The sequence below is a fragment of the Tribolium castaneum genome, chromosome 6, assembly GCF_031307605.1.
Source record: "Tribolium castaneum strain GA2 chromosome 6, icTriCast1.1, whole genome shotgun sequence".
In the NCBI taxonomy this organism is placed as follows: Eukaryota; Metazoa; Arthropoda; class Insecta; order Coleoptera; family Tenebrionidae; genus Tribolium; species Tribolium castaneum.
In genome coordinates, this window is record NC_087399.1 from 9,765,629 (window position 1) to 9,778,335 (window position 12,707).

A 12,707-nucleotide genomic window follows, 5' to 3' on the forward strand; every position below is an offset into this window, starting at 1 on the left:
AAATTATCTAAACACTACTTCTGGATGAAATCGCTTTAATAACACTAACAACTTTAATCAAAAGTCCATGCATAAAAATTACACCTACAACATTAATCTAGAAAAAAATCACTGCCATCTACTCTTCTTTCGTGTGGAGGCGGGGGGCGGAGCTTGTGGAACCGGGTCAGAACTTGCTGTAAACTAATCACAAAGAGATTTGCCAAAATTTTAATATCAAATAAAAACTAACCTGATTCATGTATTGGGCTTTGAAAGCCGCTTTCATCGCCGATAAGCGATCAGTGGCCGGCCCTCGAGACTGGCTGTGTGATTCCCCCACGAAAGTCTTCGAAGCCCCTCCCACTTTCTCCTTGAAGCCCAGCCCAACCCCGCCCACGTTCGGGTTACCACCTTTACTCTTATATCGCTGTTTCCTGTACCATGAACTTTGCAATGCCAAGTCTAGCACTTCCTGAGGTACGTCTTGATGCGCCGCTTCCAAGTTTTTAACAATATGGCCCACAAATTCCTTATCTTTGGGCGTGATTAACGTGTAGGCGGTGCCTTGATTGCCGGCACGCCCCGTTCGACCAATCCGGTGCGTGTGCGTGTCAATATCACGTGCTATGTCGTAATTAACCACCGTACGGATGTGGGGGATGTCTAGACCGCGGGCCGCAACGTCCGTGGCCACCAATAAGCTACATTCTTTTTTCTTGAATGCGGTTATAACCTTGTTACGCTCGGCCTGCTCTATATCACCGTGGAGTAACAAACATTCGAATTCTTTGACTTTTAAATCGTTGGCCAATTGTTCGGCATCAACTTTCTTCGTGACAAACACCAACACCGAACCAGCGGATAACAACTCGACCAAATTATTCACCAACCAATCCCTCTTCAACTGTTGGTTTTCCATCAAAAGAACCCTCTGAGTCACATCCTCGTTAGCCTGCCCTGTAATTAGGGTTGCCAGATATCAAAATATTTTACAAAAAATATATGAAAATGCCTACATTGTGTCGAAAGTTAACATAAGTGAAGATTTTATTTTGTTGTACATTAGGGCTTCTTATAGAACTGTTTGCAATGCAGTGACATGAATTTTTTTAAAGTGAACATAGGATTAAGAGTGTTGTGCTATGTTCAGTAAAATAAAAACCTCAGTGCATAAATGAAAACAACTATATAAAACAAGAATAAGAAATAAGAACGATAAAAAAAACATAGGCAAAATTATAAAAATATTTTGTTGTGGCAAAAATGCTCGAACAGGTGGAAACCCGTAATTTTCGAAATAGCAATATCAAAAGAATAAATGTTACATAACGATATTTTCGAAAATAAAACTTCAAAAGTGGTACATACATTTTAATACCAAAAAACAAAGAAAATTCAATAATTAACAAAAAAACGTCAATTCTTCATCTAAATACAATTTTCAAAGTGCAGTGATAATACTTCTGAAGCTTTTCTTGTACAGTCCAGAAATTGTTTGTAATGTACACCCTGTTCTAAGTCTTATGGCCGAAACAAGAATAAATAATATTTTTTTGTAACATTTTAAGTATCTGAATCCTAGATTATAAACACTATCTTAAAACACGCTTCCCATAGCAATGTTTCAACAAAAAAATTTAGTAACACTCATACGAAAACGCTTAAAGTTCTCGGGTGTCTAGGTATACAACTCGCATTCGCTCGTTGCATAACGACAGCCTTCAAGATTAAAGCTTGTGTTTTCGCACTCGTATTATTACCTATTCTAGTCGTGTAAAAAAATAAATTAATAGACTAATCGATAGAAAAATAATTAGGCTACAAATTGATGCTTTGGTATTGTTCAATTTTTTAAGGTTTAGTTATGAGACACTAAAAAACAATTTTTCAAAAAACATTTTTGAAGTTATGGCATGAACAACTTCCATATTAATACTTTTTAAATCCGCTAAATCTAGTTGTCTAATTAAAAAAAAACGAAACAGACTAGTTTCTCTTTTAAACTAAACAAAATAATATACAAATGTTTTGCCACAAGAAGATACTTTATAAACTTTGTTAAAATAAAAAAAATAAGCAATTCCTTTCGAAATTAATTCTAGAATCCATTTATAATTTTTATATTCCATTTTAAAAATATATTTTTAATTCCAATTTTAAAAATACGAGTATTAGGCAAACATGCCTTTTAAAAAACTACATAGCATAGTTGGAACATCAGTTTGATCACTTTTATGGAAAAGTTTTATTGTCTTGTTCAGCAAATCAATATCGTCAAGGAGTTGATCCATATTCAATCATAACTCTTCATTATCTGGACAAACTTCTGGAATTGCTATTCCATCACGGTAACGTAATTAAATAACTTATTAAATTTGCAAAAAAATAAACGAACGAAACGTAATAGAAAGTAGCAGTACGTTTTTTGAGAGTAAAGATGTAAACATTTGAATTTGTAATAATTTATTAAAGTAGACTTCATTAGTGTTATATGAAAACGCTGAAGTACATTTTTCAAAAACACCTATTCTAATCAATTTGAATTTTTTATACAAAAAGTGAGAGCAACAACTAAAAAAGTACATTTTTCTTCAAATAGTGTTACACTGGATTTCATATAAAAGTTTAGCAAATAAATACATAGATGGTACCATGGTAGAAGGTATTGATAAAGAGAATGGTTTAGAGAACCAAGATATTTTGAAGAAAAAGAAAACGCAAATGCTGCTAAGTTAGAAAAACTTAGAAACTTTACTAGACTCTAAAAATTATTAATTACCATTTAACGTTGTTTTTATTATTTTATTTTTATTTACAATTCCGGAAGCTTCATCTTTTTGGTGTTGTCAATATACCGCAATTTTTTAACTTATTTTTTTAGTAACTCCACTATAACCTTCGTTTTTTTCCTGTATTTTTGCTATAATTGCGAAATCCAAATCTTTGCTTTTTCTCCCCGTATCCATTTATTATTGCCTGCACGTATTTTTATGCCTGTTTTTCAAATTGTCGAATTTGGTTTTAACCTGCTGTAAATTTCCTTGAAATGAGTTTTTTAATCAATTTATTTTTAAATAAATTTTATCAGTCCATAAATATTTCTACGAGCAATAAAATCACTTTCTCTTTGAAAAAACTGCTTCCAAGATTCCTTTTCTGCTTGGTCTACATTATATTCTGGCATGCATTTACAATACAATAATCAACAGCAAAACTGTTGACGATAGAAATATGATCTCTTAAAGAAAATTTAATTTTCTACAACTTTCTTCCTAAAGCTTTTCTTGTATCTTTAACTAAATCCGAGACAAGGCGCACATTTTAAACTAAAAAAACTTTTCTCTCATGTTCCCAATAAAAATTTTAGTCGTCACTTTTTCTCAGTCTATTAGGAGTGCAAAGCTCAACATTTGTGTATTTTTTTAAGTAATTAGAGAACTGGTTGGATTTAAATTAAGTTAAAACCGAGAGGTATATATTGCTTTAAGCGCCCTCATTTTTGCTCCGCCCTACTATTTTTTTGGATTCAGAAAATCTTGCAATTTTGTACCTAGTTTCGTCTTCTAAGCTATAGTTTTCCGTAGTCGGAGCAACTTTATTGCCAATCCTAATACATTCGGAGTTACAAATCGACATAATTTATTATCTAATGATCCCTTAGCTAAAATAATGGCGCTGCATGAAATGTAGTAACTTAATAAGTTAACGGACGTTTCAATGTTTCCATTAAATTAAATGTCCAATAAGTTAGTGTGTGGTATTTAAAAATACCGAATTGCCGGATTGCAAAAATCACAATATTTTACTATTATTTTGAAATAGCGAAATGCAGAAAATTTTGCTTCTATAAGTAGTTTAAGAACATAGGGGGTCATTCACGAAACTCGATAACGCTCGGTAGTGTCAGATAACTTGCAATCGTCGTTAAAGTAATTCACGAAAAAGTTGCAAATTACTATCCATAGCAACCGTTAGCACTCGTTAAAGTAATTCATCAAAACTTGCAAACACTTGCAAATGTCAGATAAGCATTTGTATTTTGCGGAACCTCGTTCCCTGCCGCAAAGTAATTGCAAGTTGAATTTTTCATCAACTTTTTACTTGATTGCAAGTAAAAGGAACTTGAAAATAAATCTACTACTTTAATTTTGAGTGGAATAATGGTTTTTGCTAAATTTGTAGCTGAAATATTAGGGTGCAATATTTTAATAATAGCTTTTATTTTAAATTTGGACTGATCGGGTAGATGGGTGGTTTCTTCAATGTTTGATAAAAAATGCTACAAGTGTTTCAGGGACTCGGTCAGTAGTCACAAAAAATCGTTAACTGAAGAATAACGTATAATCAAAATTTTGTTACGAGTATACATATTTTATTCTAAATTTAAATACATTGTATACGGTGGTAGTTTAGATTATCTCTAAAAAAAGTAACTGTCTCGTTCATTTTATTTTCATCACAGTCACAACCACCAATATAATAACATAATTTCTTCTGTCGATGTAACCCTTTTGTGAAACTTCCAAAAGGAGACACCACAGGATCATACGTTATACGTTTCAAGACCTGTGAAATTCGAACGGCCTTTCATGACGTGTGTACGTTCCGTTCCTTAAACTAGATAAAAAAAATAGTTACAAACAGCTTCTTTCTATTTTTCTAGTCAATACCTCGGTCCCAATGGCTGAAATAATTGGATTCTCTTTGGCCTTTTGAGGTTTTCACCATTACTTTTAACATATTTTGATAACAAATTTAATTTTCGTTTTGACAATTTGCTAATTGACATTTAGATTTGCAATGGATTTGCAATTCAGCTTGAGTTGTTATAAACAACTCCTTAACTATCCGGTAAAGTAACGATAGCTTGCAATTTTTTTGTGAATTAGGTTGCAAATATCTCGATAAGCCTCGGTAACGGAATTGCAAGTTGCAGTTATAGTAACGATTTGCAGATAAGTTTCGTGAATGACCCCCATAGAAGATAGATTTTCGTTAAATATAGAAGGATTGGAAACCCTACCTGTAATCCCTTGTGAAATCCTCACAGGATCATTCAGCGCATCCTTCGCCAACTTCTCAATCCTTTTCCGAAACGTCGCACTAAACAGCAACGTTTGCCGATCAGGTCTCACATGGTTACAAACCGACCTAACCTGTGGCTCAAACCCCAGTTCAAACATCCGATCGGCTTCATCCAGCACCAAAAACGTCACCCTTTGCAAGTTCGTAGCGCCCCCTTTCACATGATCTATAATCCTCCCAGGAGTGGCAACAACAATATCAGCCCCCTCTTTCAACGCCAGACTTTGCTCCCACTTCGACCCGCCTCCATACGCACAAACCACCGTCAAATCGTAAACACGGGCAAATTTTTTCGCCTCGTTGTATATCTGAATGGCCAATTCTCGTGTGGGGGCGAGTATTAAAGCCGCTGGGCCTTCGCCTGCCGTGACTGGGGGCTGCGTCGACACGTGTTTAAGCAGTGGCCATAAAAAAGCAGCGGTTTTACCGCTTCCAGTCTGGGCGATGCCCAAAACATCGCGCCCTTGAAGGGCACAAGGAACAGCTTGTGCTTGAATTGGAGTGGGCGAGGTGTACTCAGCTTTAATTATGGCTTTGAGGAGTTTATCGTCAAAGTTGAAATGGGCAAAGGACGAGACGGGTTTAGGTGGGTGTGTGCCTGAAACGGTGATGTCGAAAGTTTTGCGCAATTCGGCCACTTGTTTGTTTGATAAACTCGCGATTTCTGGGTGTTCGTTGTAGAAGTTTTTCTCGAAGGGTTTGTATTCGATTGTTGAGTGGTCGATGGGGGGCAAAGGGTCGATTATTTTTTTCTTATCTGGGGGGATAGGGTTACCGTCTTCGTCATATTCTAGGTCTAATTCTTCCTCAACTGGGGCTAACCCCGCGTTCGGATTCTCTTCCATATACCTATAATATTGACAATTAGATATGTAGTTTTTTTTCATTTATTAGTTCTGTAAATCCCAATATTATATTCACTTATGAAAACAAATCTGTCAAAAAATCTTTTTTTAAGATATTTTACTAATTAGAACTAATAACCTTTATACTTTCAATGTTTATAGGAAACTACTACTACAGATGAGTATTGTAGCAACGTTTTCTTTGTACACCATTAAATTTTAATTAAGATTACCCCAAAGATAATCACTCAAGTAAGCTTACTGTGTTATTTATTGCAGACGAACCCATCGGCATCGTAAATATTTTGGAGTCACCCTTGTCAAAACATCTTATGTGAGGGTTTGCTTATCTTAAACACCATTGTCAGTTGTAAAACTTTATGGTGTACAGAGAAAACATTGAATTATAAATTGGTTTCACTCAACTGCTTTTTCTAGCGCCCTTTTTCTTTATCACTCCTTCAAAAAGGAGTTAAACATTATCAAATATCTGTGGTTTTCCTCACGATACAATTAAAAAACATTGTTCAAATAGTCAAACATAAGTTCACTTTTAATTTAACCCATACAACTCCAATTAATAGTTATTTATATACCAAGGGAAATATAAGGGTGTTAATGACCACGGGCAATAAATTTGCTATCCAAAGGGCCGTTAGCCTCGAGGGACCGTACGTTAACCAAGATTAACACCTAATGTTTCCGGTAAAAGATAAATAATTAATTTATTTCTTACGAAAATAAATTTCCACTAAAAAATAAATTTTTCTCATTTTTAAAAGTACTGACAATTGTTTTTTTTATAAAAAATATCTCTTTACAAAAATTATTTCAAAAAGTAAAATCTCGGATGAAATGAAACAACAAACAAAAAAGTCTCTTTGGGTTCCGGCAAAGTGTTACTCTCTTTATGGTTACCCAAACTAATAAGTAATACGATAATAACATTTCACAATATTTTTGGTCAATTTTTTTCAATTTACAAAAAGATACAAACAATTTAACATAACCATAGTCAAATCTGATCACAATCTTTCTGCTTCTCTGATACATAATAAAGATCCTCAACATGAATGTCCTGGGAGTGTATTCTACAATTTCCAGCGGTGCATCTTAATGCACAAATATCAATTTTTGTAATCTTGAAATGTGTGTGCATCAAATTTCCCTCAAAAATCATACGAGTTCATGTCGGGCAACTTTATAAGTTGCATTAAAATTAATGGTTGATACTAGGTAATTATGTTAAATTAACTAAATTAATTACTTATGTTTAATTAAGAAAATTAAGAAATATTTGTTTCTTGAACAACTTGAAAGACAGCAGTCAAGAAAACATTTTTTTGGAGCCAAATCCATCTTCACAATTAAGCGATTAAATTTTCAAAAAAAAACATTTTCTTTTAACGAAAAATTTAGCTGAATATGTAATAAGTATTTCGGAACCTTTTATGCAACAGCAAACTCGTTCTACTGCAATGAATATACGCATTAAGGTAAATTGGCATTTACTGAACTGACAGGTGTATTCAACAATGTTTAGGTTTTAATTCAGCAATATTTTATGGGTGTATCACAAAGCTCAGTATCGAGCAATAGCCGAAGAAACATTGGCTTTGAATCAATCCCAAATTTTTAACGAATGGGATAAATTTCCTAGAAATTTGGAGTAGTTAGATGTTATTCGTAATGAGTGAGTTTTAATTTTAATAGCCTTAAGGCTAGTTCAAACGTATTCGTCTTATGGCGTTTTCAATGTAAAAGAATTCTGGCTATAATTAGGTCATTCGAAAAGATATCAACATCGTTTCAAAACTCAATGTATTTTAGAAATGATATTTACAAAATGGCCATTAGAAAATTTTAAAAAATCTAGTGCTTAATAAATTATGGCTATTTAAATAAACAAGATTTCGGACTAATACACGTATAAAGACACTAAGACTTCAAAATGAAAAACTCACCGGCCAATCGATAGAGATTTTTATTTTAAACCGCTTGGTATTTTTTTTTCTGTTACTAAAAATAAGCTTATTATCGCGAAAATTTTAATTCATTGGAAGCACAAAATTTCTTGGGCTATGATTCATAGCAGTTGACTAGACAAATCCGCAGAAAAATTTACAAGTGACTAATTTTTTTTTTTTTGAAAAGGTTTAATAGCAAATTTTGTTTTTCTGGAATTATTAGATGCATCGACTGCACAATGTAGCCATAGTTCCACCAAAATAATAATAATAATAATAACAACTAATGAACCCAATCCAGAAAATATTTAGGTATGTTAGAAGGAAAATTATCATTCTACTAATGTTCAACGTAATACTTTTCATTATGAAATTGTCAATATAAAATTTAGTTTTATGTTTTCTCTTTTGCCATTCAAAATTTTCTAAAAAAGGGCATAAACTTAGGCGTATTGTACGTGTTAAAATTGTGGTAAGTCTTGCTTACATACTTCCAGTATCTGAGTATTTTTGGCACTATTTTCTCTAGGCCTTTAAGCTGAAACTATTTTGCCTTTTTATCTATTAAAATTATGTTATTAATTATTATTGTGGGTTTTGATATTTAATTACCTATAATACGATTCTTCAACGTCTTCCTCCTCCAAATCGTTCCTAACCCCAGTCGGTTGCGACGAACTGCCCGGTTTCTCCGACTTCATCTGTTTTTCAATCCCTGCCATGTAGGCATCTAAAGGATCATCATCATCGTTTGGCACCTCTTGTTTCTTGGTTTCGACACGCGTGGGGCTGCCGGGGGCAGGTATGTACGCGAGATCTGGCACAGTTTCTTCCTCATCGTCCTCAAAATACTCATCCTCGGTGGCAGCCCGTTTGCGGCTACCGCCCCAAGCAGCAGATAAGGCATTCTGACTTATCGCATTCATAGTGGAATAGCCCTGCTTGCTTACGCCACTCATGGGGGGCGGCGGCACGGCATTATGCCGCTTTTGGTTCATTTGGAAACCAGAGTAGTTGAAGCCACTCATGATTGAGGTTATGGAACTCCCACACACACAAAAACACTAGTTCGGCCCCTGAATGGCAACCATACTGTTTTGTGAAAATGTTGTTTGATTTTTTATGCACTTATAAAGTTAGAAGCGACGCACAATTTGCAAAAACAACAATTTTTTTCACCAGAAGCACAAATGTCAAACAAGTTGACAATCAAAGCTGCCATCATTGTCAATACGGAAGTGAAAGTCACTAAAATACGCATCACATAAATATACAAGGTGTCACAAAAAGAAAAAGAAACAGGGACAAAAAAAAGAACCAGATTTGCTAGGAAAAAATGGATAATAGTAAGAAGGCCCCTATTGAACACAGCTACTTTTTTAAGGAAAACACCCCGATTTTCAAGAAAGGCAGAAAAAATCGTGAAAACATTCGTTTTCAATAGTCCAGTCAAATTAGACAAATCGGTGGAGTTTTTTTTTTAAAAACTTCCTTTTCACTTGGGTAGATATATTTTATCAAAAGTTTCCGAGGTTGGGGGGCGAGCTCGAGGAGGGGGAGGGAGTTAAAGCAGTCTTTTATTGTTTTTTTGCTTATATCTCGGAAACTGTTACTCCTATCAATTTTTATCTTCTTGCCAAAATTAAAGCTGATAGCATTTCCTACAAAAAAGTTATTTGCATTTTTCTTGTGCGACTAACTATAAGCGAGTTATAGGTCTGGAAAGAAATAATCATTTAAAAAAAATGCTTTAAAAGAAAATGTCTTGTGATTTGAAAAACTGACAATAAACTGAATTTATTGGGTCCAACACTTCATTAGAGTCGAAAGGGGGAGACATGGGGGTCACAGAAGTCTTCAGAGTCGTCTTTAGATGCTGCATTTTCGTCTTCGTCTCCAACATTGAAAACTGAATTACAGTCTTATTCAGTAAATATTAATAAATAGATGATTTAATGTAGATGTTATGAATAAATCTGATAATACACTGTATGAATTGAGTCCAACAGTTCATCTGGATCATCTTCAGATGCTGAATTGTGGACTTCAACTGAAGAGCCCGAGGGAAAAAAGTTTTTTCTCCCTTATTTCCTACTCTTAGCTTAGTTGGGAGACGCTTTACACACACTATTTCCATGTAAAGACTTATTATATACTAATGTTTAGTTATAGTGTCATGTGAACACCAAACTTCAAAAGCTAGTAGCTCGCTTACGATTAATCCTACAACAATAAGGCTAGGACCATTTTGTAGGAAATTTTATTAACTTTCATTTTGGTAAGAAGATAAAAATTGCTAGACTGACCGTTTCCGAGATATAGGCAAAAAAACAAAAAAAGACAACTTTAGCCTCCTCCCCCTCCACGAGCTCGCCCCCCAACCTCGGGGACTTTTAATATATGTCTACCCAATTTTTAAAAAAATCCATCTAGGAATTTTTTCCACCGGTCACAGATTAGAGGTTAGGTCCCTGACAGTCAGCTGATCACTGACAGCTGTCAGTGTCACTTGACAAAGATAAATAAATAATATGGAAAATCCCTTACAACTTCGTAATGAAAGCCAGCTCATGCAGGTCGAATTCACCTCGTTCCAACCCCGGATGTACCGCTGTTGTTGCCGTCGTCGGGTAAGCCTGACATTCTTAGAATTTTGCTAAAATGAGTAAAAGTTCCCGTTGCAGCGCGAGAACAACCCCCTGTTCCGGGCCGTCCTGTCCGACAACTTAGCCGAACTGCAAACCCTAGTCGAGTCTGGCCACCGCGTCAACACCAAAAATGCCAAAGGCTGCTCGCTCCTTAACTTCGCAATGCGCCGAAAACGAGTAGAAATTTTCGATTATTTGCTAAGTCTCGATCAAATTGACGTGGATTACCGCGACCGGATGCACCAAAGCCCGCTTTTGTACCTCGCAGGAGTGTGTTTCGACGAATATTTCGCCCTAGAATTGCTTAAAAAAGGGGCCGATGTTAATCTGACCGATGATTCTGGGTTCAGTTTTTTGCACCTAGCTGCGCGGGCATATTGCGACGATAATTTAAGGGTGGGTCAGCTGGTCATAGACAAGGGGGCCGATGTCGACCTGCGGGGGCACTACGGGGTGACTCCGCTGTACGCAGCCTGCGAGGAAGGTAATTTTGACTGGGTGTCCATGCTGTTGTATTATGGGGCGGACCCCATGGTCCCCACCCATCGGAAAATACTGCCAGTGGCTGTGGTGGCGTCAAATGCGAACCAGGACGAGGAGCAACAAACCCTCCTCCAGGAAATTATTTTTAATCACACCTTCGACAACGATAAAATTTGTTTAAGTCTTCCCACTTTAACAGCTGCCATGACCTTAAGTTCGGACCTTTTTGTAAAAATTCTTGATAAAGCTTCAAGTGTTGAGTATGATTTGTCCGATTTGCAACATTTGGTCACTTCGCTGATTCATGTGAAAGCGCAACACTTGGAATTGTTTATGCAAAATTTCGGATTTATTATTAAAGACATGATCGATAATTTCCCTCCGTTGGAGGTCTTGATTAAAATTTCGCTTGACTGTGAAATGTCGGGGTTGAGGGACATAGTCCAGGTGTTCCTGGATAGCGAATACTGTGCTGAATTTGTGCAGTCTTGTGACCCGACTTTACCCGCAATTTCCCGCTTGATTCAAGAATTTACAATCGAAGAGGAAGAAAAGTTCACTCAAATGGTTTGCCTTATGCTTACTTACGGTCTTGGCGTTACGTCCACCGACTTGGACGCGGTGTACAATCAATACGGTTACTGTGAGCTCTTTAAATTGTTACTACACATGGCCGTTACCTTAACTAATAACTGTAACAACGTGCACTCAATCGCTGCGTTATATTACAATCCTAACTTGTCTCTTGATGACTTTCTAAACGATTTTTCGATAAACTCGCATTTGTTACACTTTTACAATCACCGCAAATTAAAGGAAATTTGTTTAGATGTGATAGAAGATGGCGAAAAACTGCCAGAGTTACCACAAGTACCTTATTTACTAGAATTGAGCCGAAATGCAGCTCGAAATTTCATAGTCAGTAAATTCAAAATTAGGAATTGTAGCCAATTCTACACAGTGTTGAGATGGCTTCCGATTGGCGAAATGAACAAAAAAATTATCGCTCTAGAGAAGAAAATTTACGAGTAGGATTGTTACGAAATGTGCCTTCGAAAATGTGATCTCTGATTGTTTTAATTGCGCAACAAAGTGTTTGCTTGTTTTACTTTACAGTGTAATATTTTCCTGTAACTTGGAATAATAAATTATTCAAAGTAACATTCTTTGTTTTTTTTATCAAGTGATCGACTTGGCAGGAGTAACACAACCGGCGTTACCTTTAATTAATTAAAAGAACATATTACTTTTTCCAGTTTTCTTTACGCTTTGTTATTGTTTTTGAAGAATTCCGTTAAATTTATTGTTACGTGTGTTGAACAACAAGGAAAGTTTTTATAAATAATAAATAAATATTATTTTTGCTAAAAACTGCTATTTTTTTGTAGACAGATTAAAAAAATTAACGATATTTTTTTATTAAGGTGCAAAAGCTATTTCTAAAACCCGTCTTCTACACTAAAATCATTATATTTTCAATAATGATTATGCGGTGTGGAATTTTTAACTGGAATAGGCGATTTTTGTAAAAATTCTTGAAACAGGTCACTTTTTATTTTTTCTTGTCCACTATTTGGTTCATATGGTTTTTGTTAATCTGCTGTCAGAAATGCACAACCACCTCTAATTTTTTTTTCAAATATAATATATTTATTTAGGCACCCCTCTGTATGAATTTTCAAAACAAAAGCCACACA

At 35.3% G+C, this 12,707-nt stretch overlaps 2 protein-coding genes across 3 annotated transcripts; one reads left to right on the plus strand and one right to left on the minus strand.

Moving 5' to 3' along the window:
- Positions 1–18: 18 nt before the first annotated feature.
- LOC663107 (uncharacterized protein) lies at positions 19–9,124 on the minus strand. The gene is made up of 4 exons (XM_008197985.3): positions 8,492–9,124; positions 5,006–5,916; positions 233–939; positions 19–183 (listed from the first exon to the last, which is right to left on the minus strand). Exons 1-4 carry the CDS (start codon positions 8,905–8,907, stop codon positions 109–111), a joined length of 2,109 nt encoding a protein of 702 aa, XP_008196207.1. The 5' UTR covers positions 8,908–9,124; the 3' UTR covers positions 19–108.
- Positions 9,125–10,325: 1,201 nt separating this feature from the next.
- Positions 10,326–12,171, plus strand: LOC103313798 (ankyrin-3). Of its 2 annotated transcripts, none has more exons than XM_008197982.3 (2): positions 10,326–10,509; positions 10,564–12,171. In XM_008197982.3, the coding sequence occupies exons 1-2, from the start codon at positions 10,411–10,413 to the stop codon at positions 12,040–12,042; spliced, it is 1,578 nt and encodes a 525-aa protein (XP_008196204.1). In that variant the 5' UTR covers positions 10,326–10,410; the 3' UTR covers positions 12,043–12,171. The 2 variants fall into 2 exon arrangements, with proteins under 2 accessions (XP_008196204.1, XP_008196203.1); XM_008197981.3 differs by having other exon boundaries at positions 10,328–10,509; positions 10,552–12,171.
- Positions 12,172–12,707: the final 536 nt, after the last annotated feature.

Excerpts from the sequence above, each read along its gene's own strand:
- LOC663107 (XM_008197985.3), bottom strand. The coding sequence starts at position 8,907 with ATGAGTGGCTTCAACTACTCTGGTTTCCAAATGAACCAAAAGCGGCAT. Across the intron at positions 940-5,005 it reads GATTTCACAAGGGATTACAG|GGCAGGCTAACGAGGATGTG; the intron begins GTAGGGTTTCCA and ends CCCTAATTACAG. Across the intron at positions 184-232 it reads AAGCCCAATACATGAATCAG|TTTACAGCAAGTTCTGACCC; the intron begins GTTAGTTTTTAT and ends CTTTGTGATTAG.
- LOC103313798 (XM_008197981.3), top strand. The coding sequence starts at position 10,411 with ATGGAAAATCCCTTACAACTTCGTAATGAAAGCCAGCTCATGCAGGTC. Across the intron at positions 10,510-10,551 it reads GCTGTTGTTGCCGTCGTCGG|TTCCCGTTGCAGCGCGAGAA; the intron begins GTAAGCCTGACA and ends AATGAGTAAAAG.